The sequence below is a fragment of the Trachymyrmex cornetzi genome, unplaced genomic scaffold (assembly GCF_001594075.2).
Source record: "Trachymyrmex cornetzi isolate Tcor2-1 unplaced genomic scaffold, Tcor1.1 scaffold147, whole genome shotgun sequence".
Classification (NCBI taxonomy): Eukaryota; Metazoa; Arthropoda; class Insecta; order Hymenoptera; family Formicidae; genus Trachymyrmex; species Trachymyrmex cornetzi.
This window is the reverse complement of record NW_017296059.1, coordinates 673,604-690,633: the sequence shown is the minus strand read 5'-3', so window position 1 is coordinate 690,633 and position 17,030 is coordinate 673,604. Positions and strand designations below refer to the sequence as shown.

The 17,030-nt window shown below is 27.8% G+C and overlaps 1 protein-coding gene across 1 annotated transcript; it reads left to right on the top strand.

Moving 5' to 3' along the window:
- The first annotated feature begins 6,568 nt into the window (after positions 1–6,568).
- Positions 6,569–9,783, top strand: LOC108757566 (uncharacterized). The gene is made up of 4 exons (XM_018502026.1): positions 6,569–6,637; positions 7,663–7,731; positions 7,829–7,918; positions 9,646–9,783. The coding sequence occupies exons 1-4, from the start codon at positions 6,569–6,571 to the stop codon at positions 9,781–9,783; spliced, it is 366 nt and encodes a 121-aa protein (XP_018357528.1).
- Positions 9,784–17,030: the final 7,247 nt, after the last annotated feature.

The following is a 17,030-nucleotide window of genomic DNA, read 5'->3' as shown; positions in this document are numbered from 1 at the left end:
GACTTTACTTCTTTATTAACTTTATTAAATTTATTATTAACTTTATTAACTTTATAAAAAAGGTTATAGCTTAAAAATCATCGATTTTATCTTCAACCGGAAAATAAAATTTGTGTTATTTAGTTTATATTAGCAGATTACGTGGTGTAATTAAATTTCCATAAATACAAAGGGAATATATTTACTTTATACATATTTATAGAAAACTAATCATCCCTTTCTATTAACGTTTTAAAAAAATAGTCTAATGTAGTTTATATGATAAATTGTTTAAATTGTGACTTAACATATATTGGATTATTGATATCACTCAACGTTACTTTATACTTAAGGAACAAAATTGATGTGTTCAGAAATATTATAATATTAGAAGAAATCAAATATCGCCGTGATTTTGATTGGACCAAATTTTAGATGAAAAAGTTATCTAAACAAACGTACTCTCTCTCTCTCTCTCTCTCTCTCTCTCTCTCTCTCTCTCTCTCTCTCTCTGAATAAGTGATATATTCAAAGAGGTGAAGCAAAGTATTAAATTTTTAGAGCGACACAGTTCTATTGGATCATATTTATTTTAATTTGATTTGTCAGTGGTGGATTATGAGTTTTTTAGTTATCGTTATTGTTATTTTTTCCCTGACTATAGACAGATTAATTGTAGAGGAAAAGAATCCTTGTTTATATACAATGTTCGAACCTTTGCGTCAAAATGCACGTTATATAACCATCTTGGAAAGCGTAATCTCTCTTCTTTCTTTATAAGTTTTTTTTAGCAATTTTTTAAATCTGTATTTAGTTTATATAATTCTGTGATTTTATTTTAAGAAAAATTTTATCACTTTGACTACAATATGGTTAATTCGGTAATTTTTCAGTAAATATTAATTAGATTCTAGACAGTTATAAATCAGTTTTTGACGAATTTCTAATCAGTTTTTAACTGAGCCTTCCTAAAAATTTTCTTTGAGAGATGATAAATGTCTCTTGCGCTGTAATCAGAGAAAACGTGTAAAGACGCTGTTTCAGCATTTGTAAAGAAAAAATTCGGTTGTTTCAGTATGAATTCCAACGATATCATTATGATGTATGGCATAAGCAGCTTTTTTAGAAATCTCGAAATCGATTCACCTTTCAAATGTTCATTTCACAAAAAGTACGAGATTTTCATTAAATCAACTCCGCACTTTTTTAATGAATATTTCAATTGTGTAAAAGGATTTTGCAATCTATAAGTCTATTTGGAAAACTTCCTAACCTGTAGTATTGATAATTCTGTCACTTTAGAATTCCTTGAATTTTTTAAGGGCAAGTGTTGCAAATTTGCAATGTTTACCTTAAAATTAAATTCGGGATAAATTCGAGATCTCTGCAAATATTATACTTAAGAACTGAAGCTGGAAATATATATAGCATTGAATACTGAAACATAGTACTTCTACCTGCCAGAAGGTTATACATCGGAATATATCGATAGTGTAAATATCGATAGATTCTTCACAATTACAAGTCATTTTTTTAAAGCAAAGTAGTAAAGAAAAATTTTTTTTCTTAACAAGACTATGCCGTTCGTAGAGGAAATATAATACATAAAGAGAACGTAATTTTATTTATGTATTATATTTTGCATATTGTATTTTGTAGATACCCTGGCGAAAATAAAAATCGAAGCAGTCGAATATAAGAGTACTCTTTAAAACTTTTAGAATTGTTACTCTGAAGTAAAATCTCACTCTTAATTGAAAATTGAGCTATCCTTTTTAGTCTCTTTTTCAAACTGACTCAATTTTCACTTTTTTATTCATTTTTCCACTCGAAAGAATTTAGACAGTAGAGTAACAGAAGCATAAACGAAACTTCTATAGGAGGCAAAAATTAAGACAATAGAAAAAATATGGATTTATTTATTTGTCTCCCGTTCTAAAAATTGATAACGGGCGTATATATACATACATATTGGAAAATTCGACAAGTACTTTCATGAAGAAATCTATTTGTCATTTACGTCGCGAATCTTTGCTCTATAGCTTTTAAAGGTAATAATATCATTATAAATTACCAGATGATAAAATCTAATTATTTAATTATTCAGTAGTAATAAATGCCGTATTATCCGGTTATTTGATAAATTTATTATCCAGTACATCCCTATACATATGTATAATCGATATTGTACATGATCGTTAAGCCTACGACACACAATGCACGTTTTCCTGCTGGAAAACTATTAGAATTGTACCAGAACGCAGAATTTTTAATAATTTTCTAAAACGCAAGCAATTCAGATCATTTCGATCAAAAAATATATTGTGTGTCTCTGGCTTTAGGGATATGCAATGTATGTTGCATTAAACACAGATATATATTTTGTCTAACAATAAGGTAATATATATATATATATATATATTTCGAAATTATAAAATTAATATTTATTAAATTCTATAAGTGAATTTTTTATCGTTTCGTTACAATATTTTGATTATTAAGATATTAGAAAAAGCTGTAAAAGAAAATTAAAAACTAATAAAAAAATTTGTGGTTAAAAAAGTATGTAATTTTTTAAATTTTAATAAAATTTTTAGTCACGTAATATACAAAAGGCACATTTATCACGATTATATGAGATAAAATTTGATTAGCTCAACTCATTACAATATCGTTAAATTATTAAATGATAGCGTGCGCATGTATCTATATACATGCATGCTAATGATTCAACGACATTATAATGAGTTGATCTAATCAAATATTATCTCATAAAAAATCGTGATGAATACCTTTTGTATATTACGTGACTTTCAACTTGTCATCTAATAGTTAGTACTTGAAATTGCAACAGTTACGATCATGGTTGATACTATACAAAACGCTTTTCGACCTTTGGCCATAGTTGCTTTTATTCTTGGTTTAGGAAACTTCAGATATCCCCTTAGTTATTGGAGCTTTCGCTTAAGTGTCTTTTACATAATAATGGTATGGAGTTTCTATGTCTTTGCATTTCATGTTATGATACACAAATTTTCGCCAATGAGTATATTTAATAATCCTTTGACTTTTACATCGATAAGTGCAAATATTCTTGTGACGATAATATCTGTAACTATCACCGGTCGCAAACATCAGGTATATTTTTTTATTCATAAATATTAAATCGTTTTATTTTTAATCTAATACAAAGATAATGCACAATAATATTACTTGTCATTTTGGAATTAGTTTTATTTTTATTTATTTAGAAAGGTCAAATTTAATTGAAATTTGAACTAAACACAATTCTAATTTTATATTCACGTCTTATGTTTTTAAAAAATTTTATTTACAAATATATTAATTTTTGAAGAAGTTTTACAAAATGTTATTTAAGAAATTTTGTATTCGATCTATCAGATAATATAAAAAGTTTTAACAAAATTCTTATTAATTAATAAGATTTTAGACCAATGAGAATAAATCTAATTAATCCTTATGTTAGCACCCAGAATATTAACATTGTTCAGCATCTAGGTACCCGAGTATCTATAATATTCGAATTCTTTGAATAAATGCGTTCATGGGAAACTTGATTTTTTAAGATTATATTCGACAATTTTCCAAGGTAGAAGAGATGCTAAAAGGCTTCTTCATAGATATACAGGGTGTGGCTAATGTAAAGTAACAAACTTCGGGGCCGAACTCTCCACATCAAACATGAAAAAAAATTCATATAAACATATATCCGCAAACTCACTGTTACTCAAAATGTTTATTAATAGAGAAAAATAAAAAAACAATATTTATTATTATTCATTACAATCTATTTTCAATTTTTAATTACAACAATGTTTGAAGTGTCTTCCATTTAATTCAATACACATTTGATGTACGTCGGATTATGGGACTGTCGCACTTTTTCAAAGATCCTGGGGCAATTGTGAATGATATTATAAGCATCAAAGATGTGTTGGCATAGCATATCTTCATTAGCGATCGGAACTTCATAATCTAAGGACTTTAAGTGTCCCCATAGAGAAAAATCTAGAGGGGATAAGAATCTTAGATTGGGGAATTATACATAATATACTTAAACATTTTGAGTTACATCTCAGTAACAGTGTATTTGCGAATGTACATTTACATGAACTTTTTTTTTCATATTTTGTTGTGGGGAGCTTGGTTCCGAAATTTGTTATCTTATTTTAATTACATCCTTTATAGTCGGATCGATGCAATTGTTATTTTTGTGTGAGTTTGACGCGCACGTTCATTTGGAGTGAATATTTATATTAGATATTTTATGATTTTTTTCTATAAGATACTATATGTGAGCATACTATAAAATCTATTTTAATTGAATGTAGAAATTCTCTTATTTAATGAGATTTATTCTTATCAAAATTAATATTTTATTGTCAAATATATTATTACGTACATACGTATTTTTGGTATATTTTTATAAGACTGATACGACTTATATATTCTTTTTGTCAATAATATCTTTAGAAAATCCATATGTGTATAAAAAAACTTTGTCTTGTGGATGATACACTGGAAAAACTTGGAACATCTAAGGAATACCGTACAATTCAAAACTTGATAAAACCGATGTTAATCATATATTTTATAATGATTCTTATATTATTTGTTGCTGATTCTATTTGGAATATAGAAAGGCACAACAATATAGAAGCCGTGATTATTAGTGTCATTGTGGGATATCCTTTTTACGTCAACACTATCGCAGACATAATAATTGCGTTTTTTCTAACGTATGTAAACTATTATTTGTTTAAAGCTATTATTAATTAATACTTTTGAGATTTCCATAGTACTTTGCCTACTTTCAATATAGGAGCTATTCGTTTCGCTGGGTTTCTTTCCGTATCTAGATCCATTATACGAGAATGCCAGCTTCATGAACATTGCAGTTTATTTTATCAGGTATTAGAAAACCATTTCTCGCCCCAGGTATGGAGATAATCTCTGAAATGAATAGCTCCTGAATAAATACTATTATTGAAAATTGAATAACTTTTGTAGATTTTAATTATAGCTAGATTTAGCCAGATTAAAAAGTTAAATGTATTATATTAAATGTGTATATATATCTTGAAATTAATTAAATTGTTTTGTATCACTAATTATTTGGTAATTTATTAAAATACAAATTTTCGATCGCGCGCGCGCGATTACGTAAATTCATAAGTTTGTGATTATTATTTATATAAATTTATTTATAAAATTAAAAATTTTAATTGTAAGTGAAAAAAAATTCGAGAAATATCTCATTTTTTTACTCTACTGCGTTTGAAAAAACAACTTTTTAAAATATTTTTTTAACAAAAAATCACAGATATATTGGTACCAGAGTAGATGAAATAAATGGCTATATTGAACAACTATCAGACACAGAAGAGTGTGGGCCGAGATGCAAGTGGAAAAAGTCTCTCATTATTCGCCATTATGTTCATAGTGCAGAGAATCGCAAGCATGTATTATGGACTGTAATGTAAATTGATAGATACTAAAATGTCACAGAAATATTAAGAAGGCGATATTTCATAAAAAGAAAAAATTATTATATTAGCTAAACGTATAAGTATCGTCATTTTTCATATTCTGTCTAATGTAATGTGACACACAGCATTAATTTAATGGCAGTTTTGTATTTGTCTATAATAATCTATTAAATTTTTTAATTGTAATTTACATATCGAATATACATTAATTTTATATTATTTTAAATAAAATTTTATACAAATCCGTCTTCGAAAATGATTTACAAATAAAGAAAAGGAATTCTAAATTAAAAGATCTAATATAATTTAAATTTCTTCGTAGAATTTGTATTGTTGAAAGAATTTTACTATTGAATTAAATTTTTAACAAAATTTGAATTCCATTATACAATATGTTACGTATCTATAAGTTATATATTTTTGCAGTAATAATCAACATAAAATTATTTCTACGAAATTGCATTGCTCAGTTTAAATAAATAAAAACTTTTATAATTATTTATGCTAATATAAATTAGTATCCATTTATAATTATGTACTTTTTATTAATTTTTATAGATCTAGAGTTAGAGATCGAAGCTTTATAATCGCCGATTCATTCAGAATTTTGTGTACATAGATTATTGTCTAATACCTACATAGGGGTCTGTTCCAAAAGTATTCGACCTCAGCCTATATGTTTGCCCTTGGACCTCTCTCTCTCTCTCTCTCTCTCTCTCTCTTTCAAACAAGCAGAGAGAAAGGGGGCGAGGGAGAGGGAGGGAGGGGGGGGGGAGAGATATATGCCCAAACATATAGGCAGAGGTGGAATACTTTTGGGACATATTTCGTTTTGTAATAATTTCGTAATAGATGTATATTTATTTATTAAATAATATCGTTCTAGGCATCTTCATTCGGAACTCTGTCGAATAGCTCGTGAATTGAACGGTTTATTCGGAACACAATTTACGTTGCAGATGATAGCTTACTTCATTATTTTGGTTACAACATTTTATGTTCAATATCATATGGTACTGTGCCTAACACATATATATGTGACTAATTCAGCTGCACTGAAACTTATTCTTTCCACGGACATGTGGTGCATAGTATTTCTAACAAAGTTTATATCAATAAATTACATTTGCGAAAGTGTTTGTGCCAAGGTAAGCTGATTTCCATATATTATAAAAGGAAAATGTTCTCACAAAAGTAGAAATTAGGATATTTCTTTCTCTTTTTTTCTTCTCTTCTCTCTTTCTCTCTCTCTCTTTCTCTAAGATGACTTAAAATTTTTCTTTTAGAAAATATAAATAAAAATTGATAAAAAGATTAAATACTGTAAAAAAATAATGGAATTGTGAGATAAAAAGAGCATAAAAGCCAAAGCTGGCTTTTTTTAAAATTATTCTATTATTATTCAAATAATTTAAACACAAATGTTTCGATCTCATTATTAGGTAATGGTTGAAATCCATTTTAGTTACGGATTTACTCTTATACGCCCTATTACATTCCAAGCTACAAGTAAATATCGAATTAACGTCAATCGATGTATTAACATCGAATTGACGTCAAGTGACGTTGAATCAACATCGATTTGACGTTGATCTATCAACCTTTTCTGGCTGGGTCGGAAAACCAGCTTACTCCCGACGTGTCTACAGCCTTTACTACTACTGTTTATTGTAGACGATACTTAAGATTTCCTTACTGCTTACGTCTTACTATCTTACGTTTTTGTTAAAGTATTTAATGCGTCGTCTACAACACACGGAGTAAAAAGTAAGAGTAATAAATTGACCAATAACAGTTGATGATTATTTTTCTCACATTCGACTCTGATTGATTAATTTTATCTTTTACTTCTTACCCACGCAGCAAAAATTTGCGAAATACATTAGACAGATATCCTAAAGATATCACATATCCCAAATATATCTTTAAGATATCTCTAAGATGTATTTTTGATACATTTGCTGTGTGGATCTGTGTATTGTAGACAACATATAACAGAGACGGTAGATCATGTTAGAACTACTGTCGGAGTTTCGCCAACATAGTATGAGCACACACATTGCACATGTGATTTTGGCAGACTTAGTTATTTGAGTCTATGCGATTATTGATAGATATACAATTATTATAAATTATAAAATTATAAATAACATAATGAACTTTATCATTTTAGGTGCAAGAAACTAAAACTTTGATACATAAATTAACAGGTCTCAAATGCTTTACGGAAACGCGTGAAGAGGTGAAATAAATTTTTTAATACTTTTCTAAGTTTAAATAATTTTTTAATAATTTTATATATCATAGTGCCTTCTGACAAGAATTATATTATATTACAGATTTATCAGTTTCTTTTGCAAATGTCACTTCGGCCATTGGAATTCCGCGGAATGAGGGTGTTCCATTTTGGTTACAAATTCATTAATAAGGTTAATTTTTATGATTTTTAAAATTATTCACATCTATACAAGTTTATTTGGAAAGAACGATTTTGCTGAAATACCTAAAAATTTAGCTTGATACAAAATAATGGGAGGATCCATTTATCAACAGCATCGTTTGCCTATACATCACTTTTGCCAACAGTTTGCGCACTAAAATTATTGCCTACAGTTCGATTGTCTACATGCACTTTTGCGCACAAATAAAAATTTTAGAGATAAGTTACTTTCTGTACATATTATTTAGAATATTGCTAAGGCCTTGGACTAAAGGTTTACAACGTTCGCACGGAATGTTAGAGATCCTGATTCGACTCCTGGCCAAGGTAATATTTTTCGCAATAATTTTACAGGTTTTAAAATGTATATAATTAAATATGGAAAGATTATTAATATTTTAGATTATTAATATTCTAGATGGATTGTGTTGAAAGTCCGATAGTAACAAAACGTAATTTTGAGAGAAATTTATTTAAAGAATGCGTATATGTATCAGTTTAACATCTAACTTTGACCGTTAAGTAACGCTTTTCGTATTTAAGAAAAATAATTTTTTTAAACCGTTAAAATAATTATGTAGAAAATTTCGATATAATGAACAATGCAGTAAAAAAATTTGTTATTCTAGCAACCAGCTTTAGCGTTCTACATAATTATCTGATAGTTCGACAAAATTATTTTTAGATTAGTAGGGAAGACTGGGCTTGTTGGCATAGGAGACAAATTAGCATTGCGTTTATGTATTTATGATAAAGGAAACAATGGAAAAGTTACTGCAAAATATTTTTTTACAACATAGATATTTCTCTCTAAGTTTTATTTAAATCAAACAAGTATTACAACAGAAAAAGAAAAAAGTCTGATTCAAGAGCAGACAAGTAAATTTTTGAGCATTTCATAATTTCGTATTAATATCTTTCGGCTTGCAAAAGCAAACCTAAGCGATGTATTATTATTAGTTAAAAGAAAAGTGTTTGTTAGTATACAATATATTATTTTGAGTAATAATGGTAATTTATTGTAATAAAATGATTAAAATGATTATTGGATGGGGTGCGTTGGCTCATATCATAAGAAAAGATTAGGTTAACTCGCTGTATTTAATTACAATTTAACTCTGACAAAACGCTTTATATTTAATATTTCTATATTAAAATGAGGTAGAATTAAAATAATTTACACTTATTTTTCTGTAACAACATTTAATTTGCTATTTGATCATTACAAAATAACTTTGATAGATACAATTCTTACTAAAAAGTATCTACAATCTAATTTTTATTTCTATTAATTTTCTATTATATTTTTGTTAGTTTAATATAATTTATTATAGAGGCAATTTATATTGTGATACGTACCAATTTATCCCACATATTGGGGCAAGTTAACTACAATGCAGCATGTCCGTATTTCATTTATTGCAAAGAAACTATGCAGTGTATAGAACCATTACTGGTATGAAAATGTAGAGAAGGGTCTCTCTATTACATTGATATATTTTAAACATAATAATTAATTGTTAAAAAAATCTAATGTCGAAATTGTGAAAAACCGTGCCAACGAGATCCGGTTTCCCCCATCTAGATAAATTTTTTAATACTTTAGCAAAACCATTCTTTCCGTGTAATGATAATTTATAATTTATATAATCAATAGATGAGAAAAATTATAGTAACGGAATTTATAATTTGTATAATTGTGCTTTTTCCTTCTAGTTCTTTATCTGGGTACTTAGCGTTATTGTTTTTATATTACAAATGGATACTTCTCCTATGTCTCAATTACTAAAGTCTAACGGAATTAATGAAACATGTTTGGAAAGAAATGTGAATTTTTCACATTTTGTGAAATGAAACATGTATAGAAAGGAAATATATGATTATAATATCTTCCGTATTGTAACTTATTATTTATGAATTTAATTAATATAGAAATAAATTTTATGTATAATTGTTAACTAAATATTTATTTAGTTTTCCATGTATATCACCTAAATACTGTTATTCATTTCAATTTATTTACACATTTTTATGAATGCGTATCACATTAGTAAAAAATTATCTTGAATCGTACTGTATAGGTATTTCTTATAGAATATAAACTATTGTATGTTAAAAACGCTGCTGCAAGCCAAAAAATTCCAGTACGTCAAGTTTTCAAATTAATTAAGATTTAATGTTTAAAAAATAGTTTTTATGGCGATATTTAATATATTTGTGTAAAGGTTAACATTATCTTGAAATTCTGATTAAAACCCAGGTAACAAGCTGCTGTTATTTGCGGTCAATTGGACATGAAAATGATATTAAAGATCATCATTTTAACATCTCATTTAACAGAATGACGACAAATAATATCAGCTTGTTACCTGAGAGGAAAATGAATGTGTTGTATATCTCTTGTAAAATCTTTTATACATTTTACGTTTAGCCATATTGTGAAGAATTAAAGTACATGATTTTCCTAAGATGACACGTTTTCAATTTAATGTTGAAATTATATACAATTTTTAGTTTTTGGCTTTTCGGCGTTTTATAGTCGGCTTTTTGGCTTTTGACTTTTTGGCACTTGGTGACTTTTCCCGCAATTTTTAAAAAATAAAGTTCGGATACTTTTGATCATAGTAGTAGATCAAACAACTTTTTTAAATGTGGTTTTTTTTTTAGATATTCAAAGTGGGTAATTTTAAAATGAGACATCCTGTTATACGTGTGTATAATAGTGTATATATCGTAAATGTATATACAGGATGATTCAAAATCTTTTGTCCTTAAAGAGACATATTCCTAGCCGTATATTCTGAGACGACTTTTCCTTTGGCAAAAATTTGTCCGAAGCTTAGTTTTAGAAGGGAGGCTCTCACTGTATCGTAGATGTAACCACGTAATGGTGAATGCGTTTCCCCACAACATTAGATTTAATTTATTAAGATGGCTCAAAACGGAACCGAAACGTTCTATAAAAATTTTTCACTTTATTTTTGTAAGTTTTGCTCAATTTATTTCCAGCGCTGACTCCTAATGCCCTCGATAAATATATTTTTTATATATAATTATATATGAAACATTTTTTCCCGGGACTGTATAATAAATATACAAGAAATGTGCAAAATGCAATTTAAAAGAAAGTACAAATACTTCATACGAATCGATTATCACAATTGTGCTATTTAATTATTTAAAGACATTTGCGATATAATTAGATGCATTCCATTGTAGTTATGAACGTAACGTTCGTAGAATATCCATTTTACAACTTGGAAACTTTAACAGTTAGCACATGAAATTACGAGAGCCACCATCATGATAAATAATATTGAAAAAGTATTAAGTCCTGTTTTCTTAATTACTTTTTTTTTGGGTCTTGGGATTCTCAAATATCCTTCCGACCAATTAAAGTATCGCTTGAGTCTTTTCTATATATTTACTGTGTGGAGTGTTTATACTTACGCGTTATATTATACAATAGATCAGTTTTCAATGAAAATTGTATTTAATAGTTTAATGAATTTCTTTATGGTGATAGTAAATTTGCTTGTGGCACTGATATCCATAATCATCTCTATTTGCAAACACGAGGTATATATTTTATATATGTTTTATTTATAAATGTTATCGTTTTAATACTAATGTGACATCTAAAATGGAACAAGTAATGTCCAATATCATCGCTCAGAATATCACTTTATAACATGAAACAAATAAACTTTATTATTTATTTAGAAATGTGATAAAGTAAAGCCTTAATTATATTATTGAATTATATTTTATACATTAATGTTTACTTGTAGAATCTAAAGCTTGTAAACAGTAAAATTTTATTTAAATGTTTTTATATTATATAAGCCATTATAAGCTAACGTAATTTATATTTTAATAACATTTTTATTATATACGTCGTGCTTACCTCAGAACATGCGTATATACAAAGAGCAAACCAAAATTTGCTCTTGTATAGAGCAAACTAAAATTTTGGTATTTGTCTGCGGGAGACCCATATCAAAATTTTGTTTCCTCTATATATATATATATATATATATATATATATATATACGAAGAAAAAAGAAAGAAAGATGTTTATACGTTGATTTTATTCTACTTATTCATCAATCTTTAGAAATTAATATCTTGTTTACTATTACGAAAATTGCAAAATGGTAGAGGACTTTTCGGCTTAATTTAGTCCGCTCTATCTTGACATACGAGCGCTTTGTCAAAACTTACCGGATATTCTGTATATAAAATATTTTCTTCCGGGAATTTGTCGTATAAAATTGGAATTTATTCAAATGTCATTCTTTCAATATTTTATTTTTATTTCTTAACTAAATAATAAAAGACTTTTTAGCATTATAACCTATGCAACTTCCTTGAATTCCTTAAATATTACTGAATCTCAAAGCTTTAAAATAAAAAAAAAGTTTAAAAATATTAATTTGAATTGAAGTTACAGCCTATCAAATTTACAATGGGCCTTCCATACCTACGATGTGTGTTTTCGGAATTTTTCGGAAAGTGTGTGTTCTTGAGTTAAAAGTATCACGTATATATATCTTATTTATATTTATTAATAAGAAGAAATCTCGCAGTTTTACAAATTCTATTATTTTTAGAAATATCGAGAATATATACAAAAGTTCAATCACATGGATGATACATTGGAAAAACTTGGAATATCGAAAGACTATTCTAAAACGCAAAATTTCGTAAGATTGACTTTGATTACATGGTCTTTAATAGTCACCACGTCATGGATTTTCGATTCCTTACTATTAATTCAAATATACAATGATATAAAAGCCGTATTTATTATTTGTGTTTTGTGTTATTCTTCATACATTAATACCATCACAGATATAACGTTTGCGCTACTTTTAAGGTTTGTAAGTCTTATTGCAATACAATCATATTATTTTATAGTGCTTAATATTAAGGCTAGTTCGAATTTTAGCGTCTCAAAATAAATATATATTGTATTAAAGTATAATAAAATAATAGATAAAATAGCATATAGGAATCAAACGCTCAATTATTTAATTCTCAGCATTTTATGTGGTCCTTTCACACGGCCAAGCAATCATATGTAAGCGATGCGGTGATCATAATTGACAGTAATTCATTATTATTTATTACTGACTGCTTATTACATAGTTATTAGAGGATTTAAAGAAGGCTCAAAATAGAAATCGAAACATGTAATTGAATTGCATTATGCATGGTTATATCAAATGTCATTTCGTATTATTTAATATTCAGAAAGTTTTTTATTTGCGCTATAATTACCGCTCTTGATTCCTACATGCTATTTTAACTATAATTTTATTATATGATAAGGAGTCGTTTGTTTATACTAAAATTAAAGTATAATGTAACAAAATAGGTTTAACTACTTTATATTAATACTCCGTTTTATAAACACGTATTAATCTGTTATTATATATTATATTAAATTCGAATTATTTATGCCAATACGTATGCATAAACTCGGAAATTTGTAATATCTTTATATTTTTCTACAAAATTGTAGAATTTTAAGCAGAACAATTTTTTTTAATTTTTACTTTGCTATATGCGTATGTAAGAATTTAATTATGTTTTTTCTAATTATTTTTTTAATTTCAGACATATCGGTACTAGACTGGATAAAATAAATAATCATATTGTACAAATATCAGAAATGGAGAATTATAAATTAAGATGCAAATCGAAAAAGATTCTTATTGTTAATGTCCGAGGTGCTAAGAATCACAAACGTTTATTATGGATCGTAATGTAAATTATTATTAATTTGCTTATTTATAATATAAAAATATCTTGTTTATAATATTATTTATAATATAAAATATATACATGTAGGCAAAAGTAACTCCGTTTCTAAAATTTTTATTTGTGCGCAAAAGCGCATGTAGGCAATTGAACTGTAGGCAAAAGATACTGTAGGCAAACGGGATCCCCTATTTTATGTAGTGGTATGATTTTTAAAACTTGATAACTTTTATAAAAATATCAACTTAATATATATAGAGGAAAGGTCCCTATTATGAGATACCGAGTTTATTTGAATAAATGCTAGAAGTCTATGGGAAGAATTTTAAAAAATAATAGGTCATTTTGAAGGGAATTTAATAAACTTTAAGATAACGTTATATATATAAAATTTAATTCAAATTCCATTTTTTTTTAAATTAAAGAAATGTAAAAAGTGAGCAAATCACAAAGTCAAAAAATTGTGTTCCTAATATGAGATGCCCCGAGAAATCGATAGTAAAATTCAAAGTATCTCAGTATTGCAATTAAAAAACTTTATTTCATGTTTCTAAAATGCAAATAAACACAGCCAGAGTGCGTGAAAAATGAGCATGCAATAGATTATACCCAGAACTTGTCTTCGGATAGTTGGAATCAAGTATCGCAAAAATATAAGTATATTTTTAATAAGTATGTTTGTATATTAAGATGTATTTCTTTTTAGACATCTCCATTCGGAACTTTGCCGAACAGCTCGCGATATAAATGGCTACTTCGGAATGCAAATAACTTTGCAGATGATATCTTATTTCATTATTTTAATTGGAATGTTTCATTTTCAATATTACATGATATTGCATTGGAAACTAATAAACAAAAATAATGCAATACTAAAAATAATGATTTCTAGCAACGTGTGGTTTACCTTTTATTTAATTAAGCTCATATCATTGAATTGTATGTGCGAAAGTGTTAGTACTAAGGTAAATATTTTCAGTAGTAATTCAGAATTGTAAAATATTAAAATAGATCAGATCATGCTTATAATAAAAAACGTTGCAAAACATAATAAATATAACTACCAATTTTCCTAAAAGATAAATAATTGTAAATGATAACAAACTTTCATAGAAAGACAAATTTTAGACATAAAATAAAAAAAAATTAAACAATTTCTCTTTTATGTAAAAATGTTAATTTATTATTAAAGTAATGATAATTAGACCGATTTATCGATAATAAAGCTTTTTCGGAATTTTTGTATTTTTTTATGATAATCTTGATAGAAATCTTTGAGTCATTCCGATATAATAAAATCTACTGGATCTGGGGGGGACGTTAAAAATATAGATATAATCTACTTATTTTAAATAAGATATTTAAAAAAGCTTAAATTAGGAGACCTCGCATCAATGACCTTTACATATGTTGTCAAGAATATGACCCTGAATAATCTTCAACACATATTAGCCATCGCTCGTTATTCGTTAAACAATTATTAACAAAAAAAGATTAAAAAATAATGTCTTATTTCTGCTACATATAATATTAAAAACTATCCCAAATCCTCCTTGCGTAATAATTTTTCAGGCAAAGCGGCGTCCGTACTTGCTTACGGCATCCGACATTGCAAAGTAATAGCGTTTTCTCTTGGCTGCATTATCGTCCATTAGTGCAACACTCGGACAGTGTACCGTGTTTCCATGGTTGGTGGTAAGCGAACTCATTCGGTGTACCGTATTTCCGTGACTAGGTGTAGTGCAAATTTTATGCACGAAGTGGGATTTTGCTACACCGTATCAAAGAGACGGTGTAGAGCCAGTGTGACATTTTAAATTAAAAAAATGGAAGTCAAGCGGAAACAGAGTTTTAGCGTAATAATGATGTACACCATAGTGTGCATCACTCTAGTGTAGTGTAGCTGAATGTAGCGCTTACACGCAACTGATGCGGTGCGAGGTGCGAGGCTGCACCCAGTGTATCCCAAGAAAAAACGCTATGATTCACCCCACACTTCCTGCATAGGGGCATACGACTTTTCATGCAAAATTAGGTTTACCTTACACCCCCCCCCCCCCTTTCAATGCCTGAAACGTTTGTTTCGCGAAGCGAAGACTATCCTATTCTTCTTTTTTACAAGGCGTAATGACTTTCTATTGGAAAATAGTGGATGAACCTTGTTTCGCATGATAAGTCGGTGACATTCCTAAGTAGGAAGTATGGGATGGACTTCGCTTTGCATGAAAAGTTGGATGCCCTTAACAGGGATGGATGTGGGGTGGACATTGCTTAGCGTGAAAAGTATAGAGATCACTCAAAGCCATACCGTGACAACACAGTCAAAGTTAAGATTATCGAGGTGAGGTCCCCTAATCTAAACTTTTTCAAATAATTTAAAATAGGTCATATTTAAAAATAGGTTACATTTTTCTCCTCCCCCGGTTCATTATCACTATCAAAATAACAACAAAGATTTCTATTATATAATAAATATTATCTAGATTGTCACAAAAAGCATAATTCTGAAAAGGCCTTATTGTCGGATCACTACCAAAGTAATTATTTTAAATGTAAAATAACATAATTAACCATTTCAGGCGCAAAAAACCAAGGAGGTTATTCATAAACTAACAAATTTTAGTTCTTTTGCCGAGGTACGCGAAGAGGTAAAATAAATTTTCTATACAAATATCTCTTGCTTCTAAATAATCTTTATATTTAAGTAAAAATTATATATCATTTAACGCGCAGATTTATCAGTTTATTTTGCAAACATCACTGCAACCGTTGAAGTTTAGTGGATTGGGTCTATTTTATTTTGGCTACGATTTTATTCGTAAGGTTAATCTTTGACATCATTAATATTTTTATGTAGAAGCTTAGTATGTTGCAAACCTCTTTTCCAACAGTAATGTTTTTTACATATTTTCTTTTAGTTCTTCGTATGGATGATCACTGCTGTTATTTTCATGGTGCAAATGGATTTTTCTCCTATATGGACCTATAATTTACGTCACAGATAATGTAACACATTATAAGTAATTCTCCAGTGTTATACATTTTTATAAATACATATGATAACTTCTGAGACCGGTGTTTGTATTTATTTATGAGGAAAGAAATAATAATGAAATAAATCTTCTATAAAAGCTTTATATAATCAAAATTGTATAAAAACCAAATTTGGTTTATTTATTTTAGAGTTTTATATAATGCTATGAGAGAATATGTACTATTTTGTATAACTGTATAATGAATATATATACAAGAAATGTGCAAAATGCAATTCATAAGAAAGTGCAAATATTTCATATATGAATCGATTATCTCAATTGGGCTATTTAATTATTTAA

Excerpts from the sequence above, each read along its gene's own strand:
- LOC108757566 (XM_018502026.1), top strand. The coding sequence starts at position 6,569 with ATGTGGTGCATAGTATTTCTAACAAAGTTTATATCAATAAATTACATT. Across the intron at positions 6,638-7,662 it reads GCGAAAGTGTTTGTGCCAAG|GTGCAAGAAACTAAAACTTT; the intron begins GTAAGCTGATTT and ends TTATCATTTTAG. Across the intron at positions 7,919-9,645 it reads GTTACAAATTCATTAATAAG|TTCTTTATCTGGGTACTTAG; the intron begins GTTAATTTTTAT and ends TTTTCCTTCTAG.